Raw genomic sequence first — 14,595 nt, forward strand, 5'->3', positions numbered from 1 at the left:
ATAACTGATACAAAGATAACCACCACTCAGATCTGCATACATCTTTAAACCATCAGTTAAATTTATTACCCTGATTATAAAATTAATAAATGTGAAAATCACATGACAAAAAAAATAAAAATCACTCATAATCCCCCCATCCAGAAATCATCATTGCTGATATTTTCATAAATATAGTCTCTAGTCTTTCTATATGTATATTCAACCACCTGGGTATTGACTTACCACTTATTAAATGTGGCTCTTTGTGCCAAAGTGATGCATTCTTCAAAGACAAACCATTTACACTTTTTTCAGTGCCTCAGTGTATACTAAATATTCTTTAAGGGTTGTAAAAGTCATAAAACCAATACATTAAGATTACAAAAGTACTTTTAGAGTGGAAATGTACTCCCAATGATACATATGCTAGAGCATTCTTAAGGACTTAAGTATTCGTCTAATTGAAGTCACAATGGTGATATTTTTCAAAATATGATATTATCATTACATTTTCTGCATTACCAAGGAGCAAGTTTTAGCATCAGTAGGATGAAAACAATGCTGACTTCTTAAATTTGTGCACAAAATTAACTGGTATCACACCTCCATTGATTCATGATTATCTTCTTAATGAATGGATTTTAAAACTTCTCTAAGATAGGAAGGAACAAGACCACTGAAATATTGATTTATGATTATTCTAATACTGCTCAGCATTTGTGAAGTAAACTGTGTCCACAAAGCATGTTATAATTACTCATTCTGAAACACCTTGCTGAGCTAGTATAGAAGAATTCTTTCATGTAGGCATGAAATGAACGCTATAAATCAACATACTAGTTGAAATTTTGCAGGGCTACACACTATGATTTCCAGCATCACAAGTGGCTTAAGGAATGCCTCAGCTGAGAATGGACTCCCACTGGTGGCCACAGTGTTACAGCTTTGAAGTCAGCTTCCTCTTGACTGTACCAGTAATTCTGCCATATGGATTGTCTAATGGTAGCAAGACCTGTAGAAAAACCACATGGTAAATTCAGAGGCATTAAAACAGACCTACCCTTTTTTCTACAAATCAATATGAAATCAACAACAAAAAACAACTTGCTAAGCAGGAAACTGTATAGGCCCTACAGTAGTTACTTCAAGCAAGGTAATACCTTACTTTTCTGGCAATAGTTGAGACATGAGGCGATTTTCCAGAAAATTAAAGAGTTGTTTGAAAAATTTTAATCATCAGGATATAAATGTTTCTCAAATTCATTACATTTCCCTGCTTTTTAAACAGAGGGTGGTGAACATAATATGGCCTTTGCTTAATGACTCGCTCTGAACGCCAATCATTGTCAATGCTAAATACTGCCGTGCCCTCAGGAACATTTGAGGTCCTCAGGGCTCTTAGCCCAATGCTAAATGGCTCCAGACAGCGGTGCATTTACAGTTCTTCTGTCTTCCCACCCTGTCATTTGTCACTTCTCTGCTGTTCTCAGCATGTCCTGACTCACTGAGGGCTTCTCATATGTTGCCCTCACTATGTACACACCTGCTGAGTGAGGGCCCGAGAGTGGCTCTGGCCGTCCCCAGAGAGCAGACACAGACGTGGGGACAGCTTGTTCAGCCACTCGGGTGCCTTTATGCGGAGCCCTGGCCCAAAGGGACTCGGGCCTTCCTGTCTCCAGGTCTCCAGAGGAAGCTTCGTGTCTTACTTCTTGAGCAAAAGACACTGTGGCCTCAGTCTGCTGGCACACCTTCGAGCTAGGATCACTGCAGGCCCGAGGCATCAGGGGGCTCTGGGAGACCCTTCTCTCTCCATCGGGGCTCCTGAGCTAAGCACTGCTCTAGTCATGATGCCTGACCCTTTCTCTGTTTGGGGCCCATTGGTTTCACCTTTGTTGAACATGACCAGGTCCCTTTCCTGCCCTTTAGAAAGTAATCAGTCGGGACTTCCCTGGGAATCCACCTGCCAAAGCAGGGGACACGGGTTCGAGCCCTGGTCTGGGAAGATCCCACATGCTACGGAGCGACAAAATCCATGCGCCACAACTACTGAGCCTGCTCTCTAGAGCCCGCGAGTCAAAACTACTGGGCCCACGCACCACAACTACTGAAGCCCATGTGCTCTGGGGCCCCGTGCTGCAACTACTGAAGCCAGCGTGCCTAGAGCCCGTGCTCAGCAACAAGAGAAGCCACTGCGATGAGAAGCCCGCTCACCGCAACTAGAGAAAGCACATGTGCAGCAATGAAGACCCAACACAAGAAAAAAAAAAAAAGTTCTGGAAATGTATAGTGGTAAAAAAAAAAAAGTAATCAGTCAAAAAAGTCTTTACATTCTATTTAACGGCATTCTGGGAATCTACATCCTCTCCTTCCTCTGAAGTAAATAGTGCTGCCTCTCCTTCAGCTGAGTGGACAGCAAGTGGGACCAAGATTGCATTCCTCTTTAACTCAGGGCCCTATACCAGCTACACCTGGCACCCGAGCATGACCTTAGGTACCCAGCACTGCTCCCCCAGCCTCCAGCTCCAGCTGTAATGGTACAGAGCCCGATGGAGCCATCAACATAATTTGCAGAACAGAAACAAGGTACCTGGCCAGAGGGGCTGTGACTAATAAGGCTCCTGGATCAGCAGGCCCAGAATGTAGGACCTTTTGGACTCCCTTCATTGACCTTTATCCACCAAAGGATATGAGCAGCAGGGCCATGGTAATAGACAGTCCCTTCCTATCTCACTCCCCCTACACACTAAAAGCAGCCAATAGAATGGTATTTTTTTAGCATTCTAGAAGCCCATGGGAAGATGGATCCGATAGGGGAAACCTGCCATTGTGAGAGTGGTCCAGCTGGGGAAGGGACAGTTCTGATCTCCCAGGACTGACCACAGCAGGCTACCTGTTGGGACTTCAGGCTGGCTAGTCAGACACACTGACTTGGCCTAGCCTTTTGCATGGCTGAAAACAAGTCAGGGTAAGTGCTTTTTTCAAGGCAAGGTTTCCTTTCAAAAAATGAACTTCCTCATCTTGCCTGCTGTAATGGCAACTAGAAACACAAATATCTTCATTTTTTGTGTGTATAATGTATTCCACTTAAATTGACTACTTAAAAGTTAAAGATGATAGAAGAAAATGAAAATAGAATCTTTCTTTCCTCCTCATTGCTTCATGATAGAAGAATAATGGAGCTGTGACCTTCTGTGGCAATTTTCAGAGAATTAGATCTCAAAGCTATTTCCTTGGGCACACTGTTCTTTCTTTGTCTTTTACTCTCTGCAACTTCCAACCTTCCTTTATAAGTATTCATCCACTTCTAGCATGCTCCAGCCTCAGATAGTGAAAGGCCAGAGTCTAAGAGGGCTCTAAACAGTGGCAACTATAAACATTCCAAAAGCAAGAGCTGTTGGGGATAGTATCATCCCAAGTTTATAAAGAGGGGTAAAGAGGGGTAAAGACTGGGTGGGGGGAAACGTGCTTTAAATATGTTTGAAGTTCTCTTACCTCTTCCCTGTTGATCAGTCCCATTTGGGACATGTCTATGGTAAAGTAGTGAATATTTGGCAGGCTGATTTCCATAGCTTCTATCTGAAATCCACAACAATATGCATTACATGGGGAAACTGTGAATCTGTCTCCGTTACTCCTTCCCCACAACTACCCACTAGCTCATTACTCAGATTCTACCTGTCTCTGAGATGTTCCTCTGATGTTCCTCTACTGCTTGACACTATTCTCTCCTGCTAGTACTATTATTAAATGATGGACCCACTCTTCTCTCTGTGTATGAAATCCGTTTCTCAGAAAAGTAAAATCTCCTTGGGTCAGAAACCTGGGACACGTGCAGCATCCAACTGGCCTCCTGGTGCTGGCTCGTCAGCCTCTTAAATTCCCTCTCCATCCATTCCCTCCTCTCCAGGCTTGTCCCTAACATTTGCAGGTCCTGGAGTAAGAGTATAATTGGATGTCCCCATACCAGATGTTTAAAGACTTAAAAGTTATGAATCAAGCTAAAACACTTTCAAGTGAAATATATTCTGTCCCTCTAACTTGACAAATATTCCTTCATCACAGTCTGGAAGGTCAGGATCGAATTTAAAATTCTCTGATTCCTTGTAGCATCATGCCAGGACCTGGCATCATGGGAAGAGCCAGCCCTCAGCCCTGGCCATCCCATCTTCTCTCTTGGACTCATGTGGGTGGTTACACCAGCTTGCATGTCAAGGCCCATTCATACCTCTAGCAAACATCTGCCCCTTTTCTCACTCTCGGGCTTAAGGGTACACTGATGGCATGACCTGCACTCTAGGGGATAAATCTGGGGAACAGGCTTACACAGGTTCTGGGAGTAGTCTCAGGGTTATTTGGGCAGGACATTCTGGGATGTAAACATCCAGAGAATGGTCTAGAAGGGGAAGCACAGGCTCCTGAAGTGTTTGTTGCCTTGGTCCCACCAACTCCTCATCCAGCGGAGAGAGGCGTAGCTAAAGGAGGGCTTGGAGGGGGTGTGTGGGCCGTGACAGGAGTCCCTTGTGCCCAGGTCTAAGGATGGCACTGTTCCTCTCCATCCCATCATGGCCTTAGTTCACATCCTCATTGCCAGTTTTCTGCAACAGCCTCCCAACAGGTCTCCTTGTCTATGGCCCATCATCCCTTTAATCTATCACATGTCTTTCAGAGTGGTCTTTGTAGAGTGAAAATCTGGTAGTGCCACACCTTGCTTAGATCCCTCAGTGGCTCCTAAGAGTTTTCAGGGTAAAATACAGACTCTACAGAGAAGCCCACAAAGGGCTTCCCAATCTGCTTCCCAACTCATCTCTAGGCACATGGAAAGACTTTCGCTCCTGGAGCTTCACTTGTGGCAGAGCCTCAGCAGTAAATGACTGTTCCATGTTGCCTCCTGTCTCCATCCCTACCCCCTCCCTCACCCTTGAGTATGAACTCAGATAACCCCTACCTGTCCCTTAAGACTCAGCTCAAATACCTCTTCCTCCAGAAAGCCTGGCTTGCACTATCCCTTACACTGGAGTTAGGTGACTTCCTCTGAATTTCCATAATATTCTATTCTCTATTGAACTGTAAGTTTAATTATTTTCTTCCTTTACTTAATGATGAACTCTTTGAGGGTAGGGAGGATGTCTAATTTATCTCTGATTTCCTCATGTGCTGACAGAGACATAATAACCATTCAATAATATCGAATGGATGGATGGATGAAATCTCTCTGCATTTATCCTTCATTCTCTGGCTCTCCTGAAACATAGACCCTTGGGATAATTACCCCTCCTTCGGGGCATTTGAGTGTCCTAAATTGTAGCAGGTTGAAGAGACTCAGAATTTTCAACAAAACTAAAGAACTACAGCAGTGGCCTGTGTTTTCAGGTCAGACAGATTTTTACTTTTTTTTATTCTCTTCTCACTTTCTATAACAAGCTTTTGAGCAACAACAGATGTCATTTTTCATGTGTCTTCCACTTTCTTATTTTAACTCTCTTTCTCAGAGCTGACAGGAGACACAAGTTCTCTCAGTCCTCGGAATGGCAAGTGACAAAACCTACCTCAGGAACCTGGTTCAGGGAGAGCACCTGGATGTCATAGAGGGTCTTCTGGATAGAGGGCGAGTACTCGCCTTTGTCATAGGGTCCAGCAAATTTCTTCAGGACAACGTCCCTAACAGTGTCCCTAAGACACAGAAAAGAGAACTGAGGGCCCTCACAGGGTGGTCTTTGGGGAACATATTATGAAGCTAAGAAGCGGTACCCTCTCTGTCTCCCCGAAAACAATTTTATTGCTGGTTTTAGAGAAGATTAATATCCTGTAATGCCAAAAAGAAAAAATAAAAAAAACCCTAACTTCCCATTTCCCTACACACACACACACAAGTCAATAAACCTATTGAGCATAACTAGGTTATCTTCATAATCTGGCACCAGGGCCCAGTGGGCCTTCCAGGGTGTTTCCCTCCATGCTGGAAGAATTTTTGAAGAGGACTTCCTAGTATTTTAATCTGCTTGGCTTGGCCCGTTGCTTGAATTGCTGCATTTTCAGGGGTATTACCGTGTCAGGCTGTGTGCTAAGTATTTTATGTAATTACTTCATTAAATTCTCTCAATATACCTGAGGCAGGTACTATTATTATCTCCAGTTTAGAGATGAGGAATCTGAGCTAAAAGTTAAATGATCTACTCAGTCCCCCTCCTTAGTGGGAGGCCCAGCTTGTACCCCGACTGGCTCAATTTCGTGCTCTTTTCAACATAAATACATCAGACTGCTGCCCATGGGGAACACTTGAAAAAAGGAGAAAAAAAGATTGAGGTGAGGTTCTCTTCAAGCATTTCCAACCTATCACATAATAAAAGGAGCAGAGTAACACTCTGCCCGTGGGAGGAAGCTACCAGGGGGCAGATTCCAGCTTATCACAGGGTAGAAGTTTCTAACAATTAGAGCTTCAGCAAAGGAATGAGATACCTGCTCAAAAAGCAAACTGGGATTCAGAGGCCTAATCACTGCTTGTTGAGGATGTTAAAATAAGAGTCACACCTTACAATGTTAAAGCATTTATCACTTATAAAATGCTTCTGTAACTTCATCTCATTTTGAGTTTAGCCTAGGGTGGCCACTTGTCCCAGTTTGCCTGGGACCAAGGGGGTTCCTAGGACATAGGACTTTCAGTGTTAAAATCAGGGAAGTCCTTGACAAACTGGGACAAGTTGGTCAGCCTGGTTTAGCCCTCTCTGCATCTGCCATGAAGTAACAAGGCCATTATCCTCATTTGATCCCGTGTTTCTTAAAGTGTGGCCTTTGGTCCAGTAGCATGAGCATCACCTGGGAGTTTGTTAGAAATGCATGTTCTCAGGCCCCATTCCAGGCCATAGAATTAGAACCTTTGGGGTTGGGCTCAGTGATCTGCAGTTTAATAAGCCCTCCAGGTGATTCTGATACACAATCATGTTTGAGTACTACTGATTTAGTCAATTAAAAAACAGAGGATCAGGGAAATCAGGTGGTCTGCTCAAGGTCATTATAGCTAATAGCATCTTAGCTAATAGTGCAGATTTACTAACTCAAAGTAAGACCAGTATTCTTCCTGTTATCCATCAGAAGGGGTGTCTTACAATGGGGAGGTGGAATTGAATGGCTTCCAAGTTTCCCTTTCAGATGGAAGACTCCATGAACTCTGGGCCCCTGGAAAAGAGGGTGGACACTACCTCCACCAGCGCCAGGCCCTAGCACTCGTTCATACCAGGTGGCCTCAAAGTCCACGTCTCTGTCCTGGTGGTAGCGCCACTTGCAGTACACTTGGGTGGCAAAGCACCGGTCCTTCACCTCAGGGAGGGTGGTGAACTTGTCCCTGATGAATCCTTCAAATCCGGACTGGGTTGTTTTCAAGACTTTGAGGTCTTTGATTCCAGAATTAATGACTGGAGGTCCTGTTTTATGTCAAAAGATAAGAGGGGATGAGGTCATAAAGAAAACAGTGCCTTCTTACTGCCTAGCCCTGAGGATCCTGGTCATTAAAACATGGCACACTCCATTTGTACAAAGAGCTACATCACTGCCTGTGTTTTCTCTCTCCCTGTCTCCTCTGAAGTCCACATGATGAAGACGGTGTGCCTTTCCTTCTCTCTGAATTCCACAACTCCCTGCCTTCTCATGCCCTAGGAGAACTTATGGTCAGAGACTAAACGTCCATGCTGTGTTGAAACCCACAGGAACAAATACCTTTTTCTCAGCTATGTGCAGAGGTATCTTCTAGGCCAATTACCTTCCACATTTTGAGCTCCATCTCATTGAGCAGGCAATCATGCTGGAATGAGTTAATAAACTCAAAAGCAGCTCCTCTGTCTGCTCTTGTGACGCCCTTTACTGGGGGTGGTCCTCATGTGGACTGTCCGCACTGCTGATGGCTCCAATCACCACCAGACCCCTCAGTTCCCTTGCGTTTATGAACTCAGCAACACCAGAAAATTTCATGAATAGGTAGCATCATGGGCATGGATGAGCCTAAATAGAGACTGATAATATGAGGTCAGTGACCCATGAGGTATAGATTGCCTATGTGGATTCTCACAAAGGCCTTTGTTTTTTGGCTGAACTGAGAAGGTGCAAAGTTGGCTTGTGGGGACCTGGGCAGGGTGGGCAGAGTTGAAAACAATGGAGGAGATGACATGGCTCTCCAGCTGTCCCTACATTACCTCATGAGGTGCATCAGGGAGGTGGAGGGGAGAGAGGCATAATCAATCTGAAAAAGCTGTTTACTTATGCCTGGCAGTTCTAGGTCAGGGCCCAGATGACTGGTAGGGTACCGAGTTAGTGAGGGGAAGATTCTCTCTTTCTTTTTCTATGTGGAACACACTGTAGTTCCAGCAGTTCGGTGAAGCCTGAAGAACACATGGCACCAGGTGACACACTGGGAAGCCCCAGGGTACAATGTCTGTGGAAAGCAGCCTTCTTCCCAAGGAGGAGTGGCAACTGGCACAGCAAATGCTGGGCAGAGCCAGTGAGGCAGCAGTTGTACTCAGTGGACGCAAACTTCTCCCTGAGCACGTGTGAGACAGCCCTCCAGGCTGGGAGAAGGTAGGAAAGTTTGGCTGGAGAGGTACAGCAGTTTTGTAATAAGAGAGCAACAAGGTCAGGGAAATTCGGGAATTAACTTCACCATGGCCTTATTTGTATGTGCAGGCTGGTGAGGCCAGGACACTCAGGGGGCACTTGGGTACAAACTCCCAAAAGCATAGTCAAGGCAGAATGACTTAGATCACCTCTTTTCAGTCTTGAAATTAGTCCAGACTAATATCTATGCTTTTTGACCTGTTGAATCTTAAGCCAAGAGCTGGAGGTATCAGGCATCACTATGTTATACATGGTCTTAGTTGAAGAATAAGAATGTAACCCACAATCCTCAATTAAAATCCAGGGCAGCTCTTAATAATCCAATGGTTTACAACATCCTGTGTGATTTCTATTGCTGTGGTTAACTCAGGAGTTGTGGACTTTCAGAAGTAGGTAAATAATGACTATATTTTGATATTTTCCCAACCACATGTGTGTACCTGCCAGAGAGAGCAGTGGCCATAGTTAGTGGTAGATTTGCTGATTAAATATGTGCTGATTAAATAAGGTGTTCTGGTCACAGTGTTCTAGGATAATGTAGTAAGAGAGAAAATGGTATTTTCTCAATTGGAAAATACTGAAGTTCTCATTGGAAGCTATATCTGAATCAGGATCAAGAGAAAGATACCAGCAATGATTTCATGCCTTAGGTTGGCTGGGTTTATCAGATTCTAAGTGTTATCAAGACACGATTCTGCAAAATCGGCATTTCTAACAGTGTAAAGCTGACCCAAGTGAGTCTTAAGTCTCAGACCCAAGAGAATTGCAGAAGCAATCAATAAGTATCCGTTAAATGAATGAATGAGTGCAGTAAAATTGACTCACCTTAACAGCTTAGCCTTACAACTTAGTGTCGTTTTCTTTTAGACAGTTCTCCTCCATCAATCTTTACCATTTCCCTTCCTGATCTGCCCCCTCCCCTCAACCCTCACACACAGACAGTGTGACAGGGGGAGAAGGGGAGGGCATCAACACTGAATGAGAAGGTCCTGACTGCCAGCATGCGTTCTAGTCGTATGGCTAGACACTGGCAGAGGTGGAGTTTGAACTCAGCACCCCATTACGAGATTTCATGCTTTTCTTCCCCCTTTTTTGGATCACTCCCCATCCTCAAAATGTTTCCTCCTTCCTTTAACTCTCTCTTCCCATTTCTGTAATAAAAGAGGACTTTCCAAGAGACAAGAAAGTTGCCACCACCATTCCGCGATGTGCATTCAGGGCTCAGACAGAGGCCCCAGTTGAAAAATATCATCCCCATTGGTTTGAAATGAAGATTGAAGCATCACTTTTAGAAATGACCCCATGTGTCTTGAAAACATTTTATCATTTTAAAATTTCCTATTGAAATACCAAGACCCCTTAGAGGAGTGACTCCTTAAGCCTTTATAAACTAATATCATAATTTACTTCCAACAGTAATCCCTTCTAGAAAAAAAAATCCTATAGAAATGAAACTTGAATTTGTAATCAGAAGTGGGGTTAGAACAAGTAGTGGGAATCCTCGAAGGAGGATAAAGAGAAGTCAAGGGAAACCAAAGGCAAACTTTATCTATTTCTGCTTTTCCTATACAGCTGGCCTTGATCACCAGAATCTATGTGAGCCAACCAGACTTTGAATCCTCAGTTGTCTCAATCATAAAAGGATTTCCAGATGCAGGGTTACATATGTTTGAGTCCACAGTCTTGGGACTCAGGTTCCTTGAATTCAGCCTCAGTTCTCTCCATGCCTCTCCTCCCCTATTTATGGGCAGTATTTCCTTGATAGAATGACTTAACCTCTCTCTACCTTAATTTTCTCATCTGCAGGAGATGATAATCATAACTATTTCCTAGAGATGATAGATGTCTAAGATGATACACATAAAGGACTTAGTAACTTAGTAAAATGGCTGTCCAGGAGGAAATGCTCTATAAAATTATTATGATGATTTTGCCCTAATTGACCTTTTCTTATTGACATCAACTCCCTGTAAATACTTCCCATGTTTCACAAAAGTTCATTGGGTTCTGAAAACTCCTTCTGACATGCCATCCCTATCCACCTCCAGCCCTGTGATGAGATTTATTGATCTTTGGGGAGTGTCAGTCTGCTAGGCAACTTTGAAATGATCTACTTTCTTGCTAGAATCTGAAAATGGAGAAAGCAGTTGCATTTTCTAATGTGTTTTGACCTCAGTTTCACGTGTAATAAAACATCTCACGTTCTCAAAGACAGTTCACTACTGCCACAGTTTAGGCAGAACGCAAAACATCTACTCTGGTGTGCTCATCATTCTATGAACAACGACAAAAACCTATTCTCTTTGAATTTGAAAAATACATTTTCTTGGCACGCATCAGACACCCTGGATGAAATCTGGGAGCTTATTTTATCTTCTCTGTTGGCGGTGCCCCAGCTTTCTGAACACTGGTAGGAACCTGAGCCTTTCAAATTCATGGGCCCATCAACTAAAAATACGATGCTTCACACACTCTTAAAAAAAGATTCCAGTTTAGACTAACAAGAAGTAATTCAACCCAAAAGACTGTCCTTTTCTAGGTTACTTCCTATGAAACCACTTAATCAGCTCTTTTTTGCCTTTCTGCCATGGTTATGGAGTAACGCAAAAGGAAGATTTTCACATTTTACTTTGCTAGAACATAATCTTTTCTAACTTTCAGTGTCCTCCTACACACTTAACAGATTGTGGTTTATCTCTCAGAGAAGCATACATCCTACCCCTTCAGGTCTCTAAGAAACTGCAAATTAATAGAAACTAAGCCTGATTCCTTACCTACGCATCAGGTGTCACAAAGCACAAAGCTTTACCGAGCCAAGAAAAAAAAATCCTGTCATGAAGGGGATAATTGCTTCCACACTTAACACCTCCAAAAAGGACGCAAATAGCTAAAAGGAGGATATTTTAAAACTATATTAAATCATTCTAGTAGAAAACCTCAAATTTGTAAAGTGCTAGAAAAAGTGAAGATCAATTAAATATCATTTGCCTTTGAGAGTCCATTTAGCTCATGGAGGTAGGTTGAAAGCTCCCTGTGTGCAATTCTGGATGGGGAGAGATGATGTCACCCAGATGGAAGGAAGTTAACTGGGTTTTTGTACAATGAGGTGATGATCAAGATGATTTTTAAAAGATCTTGTGCTTGCCAAGAACTTTTATTTTGGAATAGCTGAAGAGTGTCTTAGTCTTGATATCAAAATGACACAAGCAGCCTTCTTGGCAGTGGCCATCTCTGTCCTGAGTCTCCCACTTTCCCCATCTCATTTCTTCCATCTGCCCTGCTTGACACCTCTTAAATCTCTTCTCCTCCAGGACTTTAGTTTTATCAATCCCCTTCCTAAAATCTTCCTCCTACCCCTACTAGTCTCCATGTCAATAGATTTTTTTTTTCACCACTACAAGACAGTATCTCTTATTTGAAACCTCTTCTCTATCTTCCATTCCTCTATTTGGTTATGCTTTAGTTGAATTTTTATAATTAGTGTCAGATTGGGAGAAATTTGATGCTTAAAGAATTATGAATTATAATTCTAATTGTGTGTGTGTGTGTTTGGGGGGCGGGTGTTGGGGACATTCTCTGCTTAGTTCAACTAGTTTAAATTAGTGACTCAACCATCCCAGTGACTTCAAGGCTTGGCTAAGCTTGTAGTTCACAAAGACTCACAGAGAAACAGTTTGGAAGATCGAGGTTCCATATAACACCTACATCAACAGCCTGTACCGCACACGCAGAGCCTAGCTCTCCTCTCGGAGCTGGGGAAGTCACAAAAATAACACCAGCCCTCATCCCTTTGGTGAAAAAATTTCTCTCTCTCTTCCAGATTCTCCCATGGAACTAGCAGACTTTGAAACAGCTAAAAGAACACTTAATGATGTAGCTTAAAAAGATACCCTAGGAGAAAATAGTGTAATGGGAGTTTTATAGCAATTCTCAGGGCCTAAAGTGGGTGCTTCAGATTCAGTAGGCTTTCTATAAATGTTTGTTCAATTAATAAGAATGAATCCAGTCCACCAGGAGAAACCCAGTTACATATCCTGCTGGGAAAATTTGCAGGCTGAATGGGTGATTAAGTACATGTGTTTGAGGGGGCAGAATTCTCACTATCCTAGCCAGCCCCCCACAAAAAGCCCTACTTAGAGGTTTGTAACAACAGCCTTCAGCATGTGAATTGGGGGGTGTGTGTTTGTGTAAGATGATTATTTTCTTTAGTTAAGCCTATGCAAGGGCATTTCTTATGACAGTGATTGTACACTGAATCACCTCATGATATCTGCAGTTTTAGCTCCTGGAAAATAAGCAAATTAAGAATTAAACTTTGTTACCAAAAAAAAACGGCATAGACCCCTACTCTCCAAAGAGGGACAGAGTACAAATATCATCTTCAAATAGACAACACAGGAAGATACACACACTCAGGAACGTGCACACACATACCGCACACACCCAAGGCAGCAGATGCCTGCTTCCCTGCTGACCCCTGCCAGCCCCCGCATGCTACGGGAGGGGGAAGGTGCTGGACTCTAGACAAGTCAAGCTGGAGCTCTGGGAACACTGCCACAGTGATCGCAACACCCTGAAGTTTTCTGCAGAAAGTAAAAGCTTTGGCCTGATTCTGTTGATTAGTTTCCTCCCGGTAGCAGCCAGGTGACTAGAATTCAGGCTGATGATAGCTCCTGGTAATTCCTGGAAAGAACAAGAGTGTGAAGAGCAGCCTGTTTTCTTCCTATGATCAGCTGAGCCCTATATTTGGCCACTGCACTTCCACCTCCAGGGGTCTGCTAAATATTCTTGCAGAGGGAGGTCACTAATGATGCCTACTTGCCAAACTGCACACTCTCTTCAGTCTTCTTTTAAACCAAACTTCTTAACCTTCCTGTGGCAGAGACCACTAGCAGGTCCTCTTCCTCCTGGGTCCCCGGCTAGACTACATTTCCCGGCCTTCCTTGCAGTTAGGTGTGGCTGTGTGATTGGGTTCTCTTCATTTGATGTGCTCTGTGCTACTTCAGGCCTTGAGCAGTTTCGCCTCCTCCTTTTTTTCTTGAAGGTCTTTTCTTCTCCTCGTTGTCTGGTATGCGGAATCTACTCTGAAGGTGATCCCAGAAAGTGAGGATCAAAACTGTCTGGTTGCATCAACCTGGATTCCTGAATAACTTCCTGGAGAGGAGCATCCTCCCAACACACCACACACACACACACACACACACACACACACACACACACACACATACACACACACACACACACACACACACACACACACACACTGAACTTGACTTTTACAAAAAGCTGTAAACTTCATGTGTGAAGCCACTACATATAAGCCTACTTATTATGCATTCTATTATCTCAATAACTATCCCTCATTTCTTGAAATGTATTTTCCCTTTGCTTCCATGGCACCACTGTCTCCAATCCTCCGCCTGTCCCTCTGACCATTCTTCTCTCTCACTCTTTAAACTGTCCAACGCTTAAACTGGGGAATTTCCCCCCAGGCCCTCTCATCTTTCCTCTTCTCACTTTATATGTTTTTCTGGATTGTTCCTTCTTCCCCATGGCTTCACCAACCAATTTGGAAATAGATAGTCTCCAAATCCATCCCTTATTCCCAAACTTACCAGCTTTCTCTGGAAACTTCCTCATTATATGTATTATTCTTAGTCAACACCCACAAGTCCCTGACTTTAGGATAACTTTAACCCCTCCTTCTCTCTAACCTTCCATCCTTACGCAAATACTCAGACTTATAAGCACACTTCAGAAATGCCTCACATAATGTCTCTCCCCAAGCTCTGTAGTCTTTTCATCTCTACCTCTTCTGCCTTAGTTCAGACTCCATCATTTCTTCATCTCTGCAACAAGTCTCCAAATGTCTCACTACTGCCTGTTTCTCCAGCCAGTTTACCATAACCTTGGTCAGAATTACTAAACAGTACACATATACACATAAAGACCTTTCCTGGATCTCTATTATCATTCAAAATAATAATAATAACAGCTTTCTTTCAAGGAGTG

The 14,595-nt window shown here is 43.3% G+C and overlaps 1 protein-coding gene across 1 annotated transcript in view; it reads right to left on the bottom strand.

The window, feature by feature from the left end:
* Positions 1 to 919: 919 nt before the first annotated feature.
* The window catches only part of LOC307185305 (uricase), a gene marked incomplete at both ends in the record, with an annotated part of 34,678 nt that continues 21,002 nt past the window's right edge, over positions 920 to 14,595 (bottom strand). The window contains 4 exons of the mRNA XM_079919366.1: positions 920 to 994; positions 3,475 to 3,558; positions 5,529 to 5,652; positions 7,214 to 7,400. Coding sequence (XP_079775492.1) covers positions 920 to 994; positions 3,475 to 3,558; positions 5,529 to 5,652; positions 7,214 to 7,400 — 470 coding nt within the window. The remainder of the gene's footprint in view (positions 995 to 3,474; positions 3,559 to 5,528; positions 5,653 to 7,213; positions 7,401 to 14,595) is intronic.

Source organism: Stenella coeruleoalba, assembly GCF_951394435.1.
Source record: "Stenella coeruleoalba genome assembly, chromosome: 1".
NCBI classification, from domain to species: domain Eukaryota; kingdom Metazoa; phylum Chordata; class Mammalia; order Artiodactyla; family Delphinidae; genus Stenella; species Stenella coeruleoalba.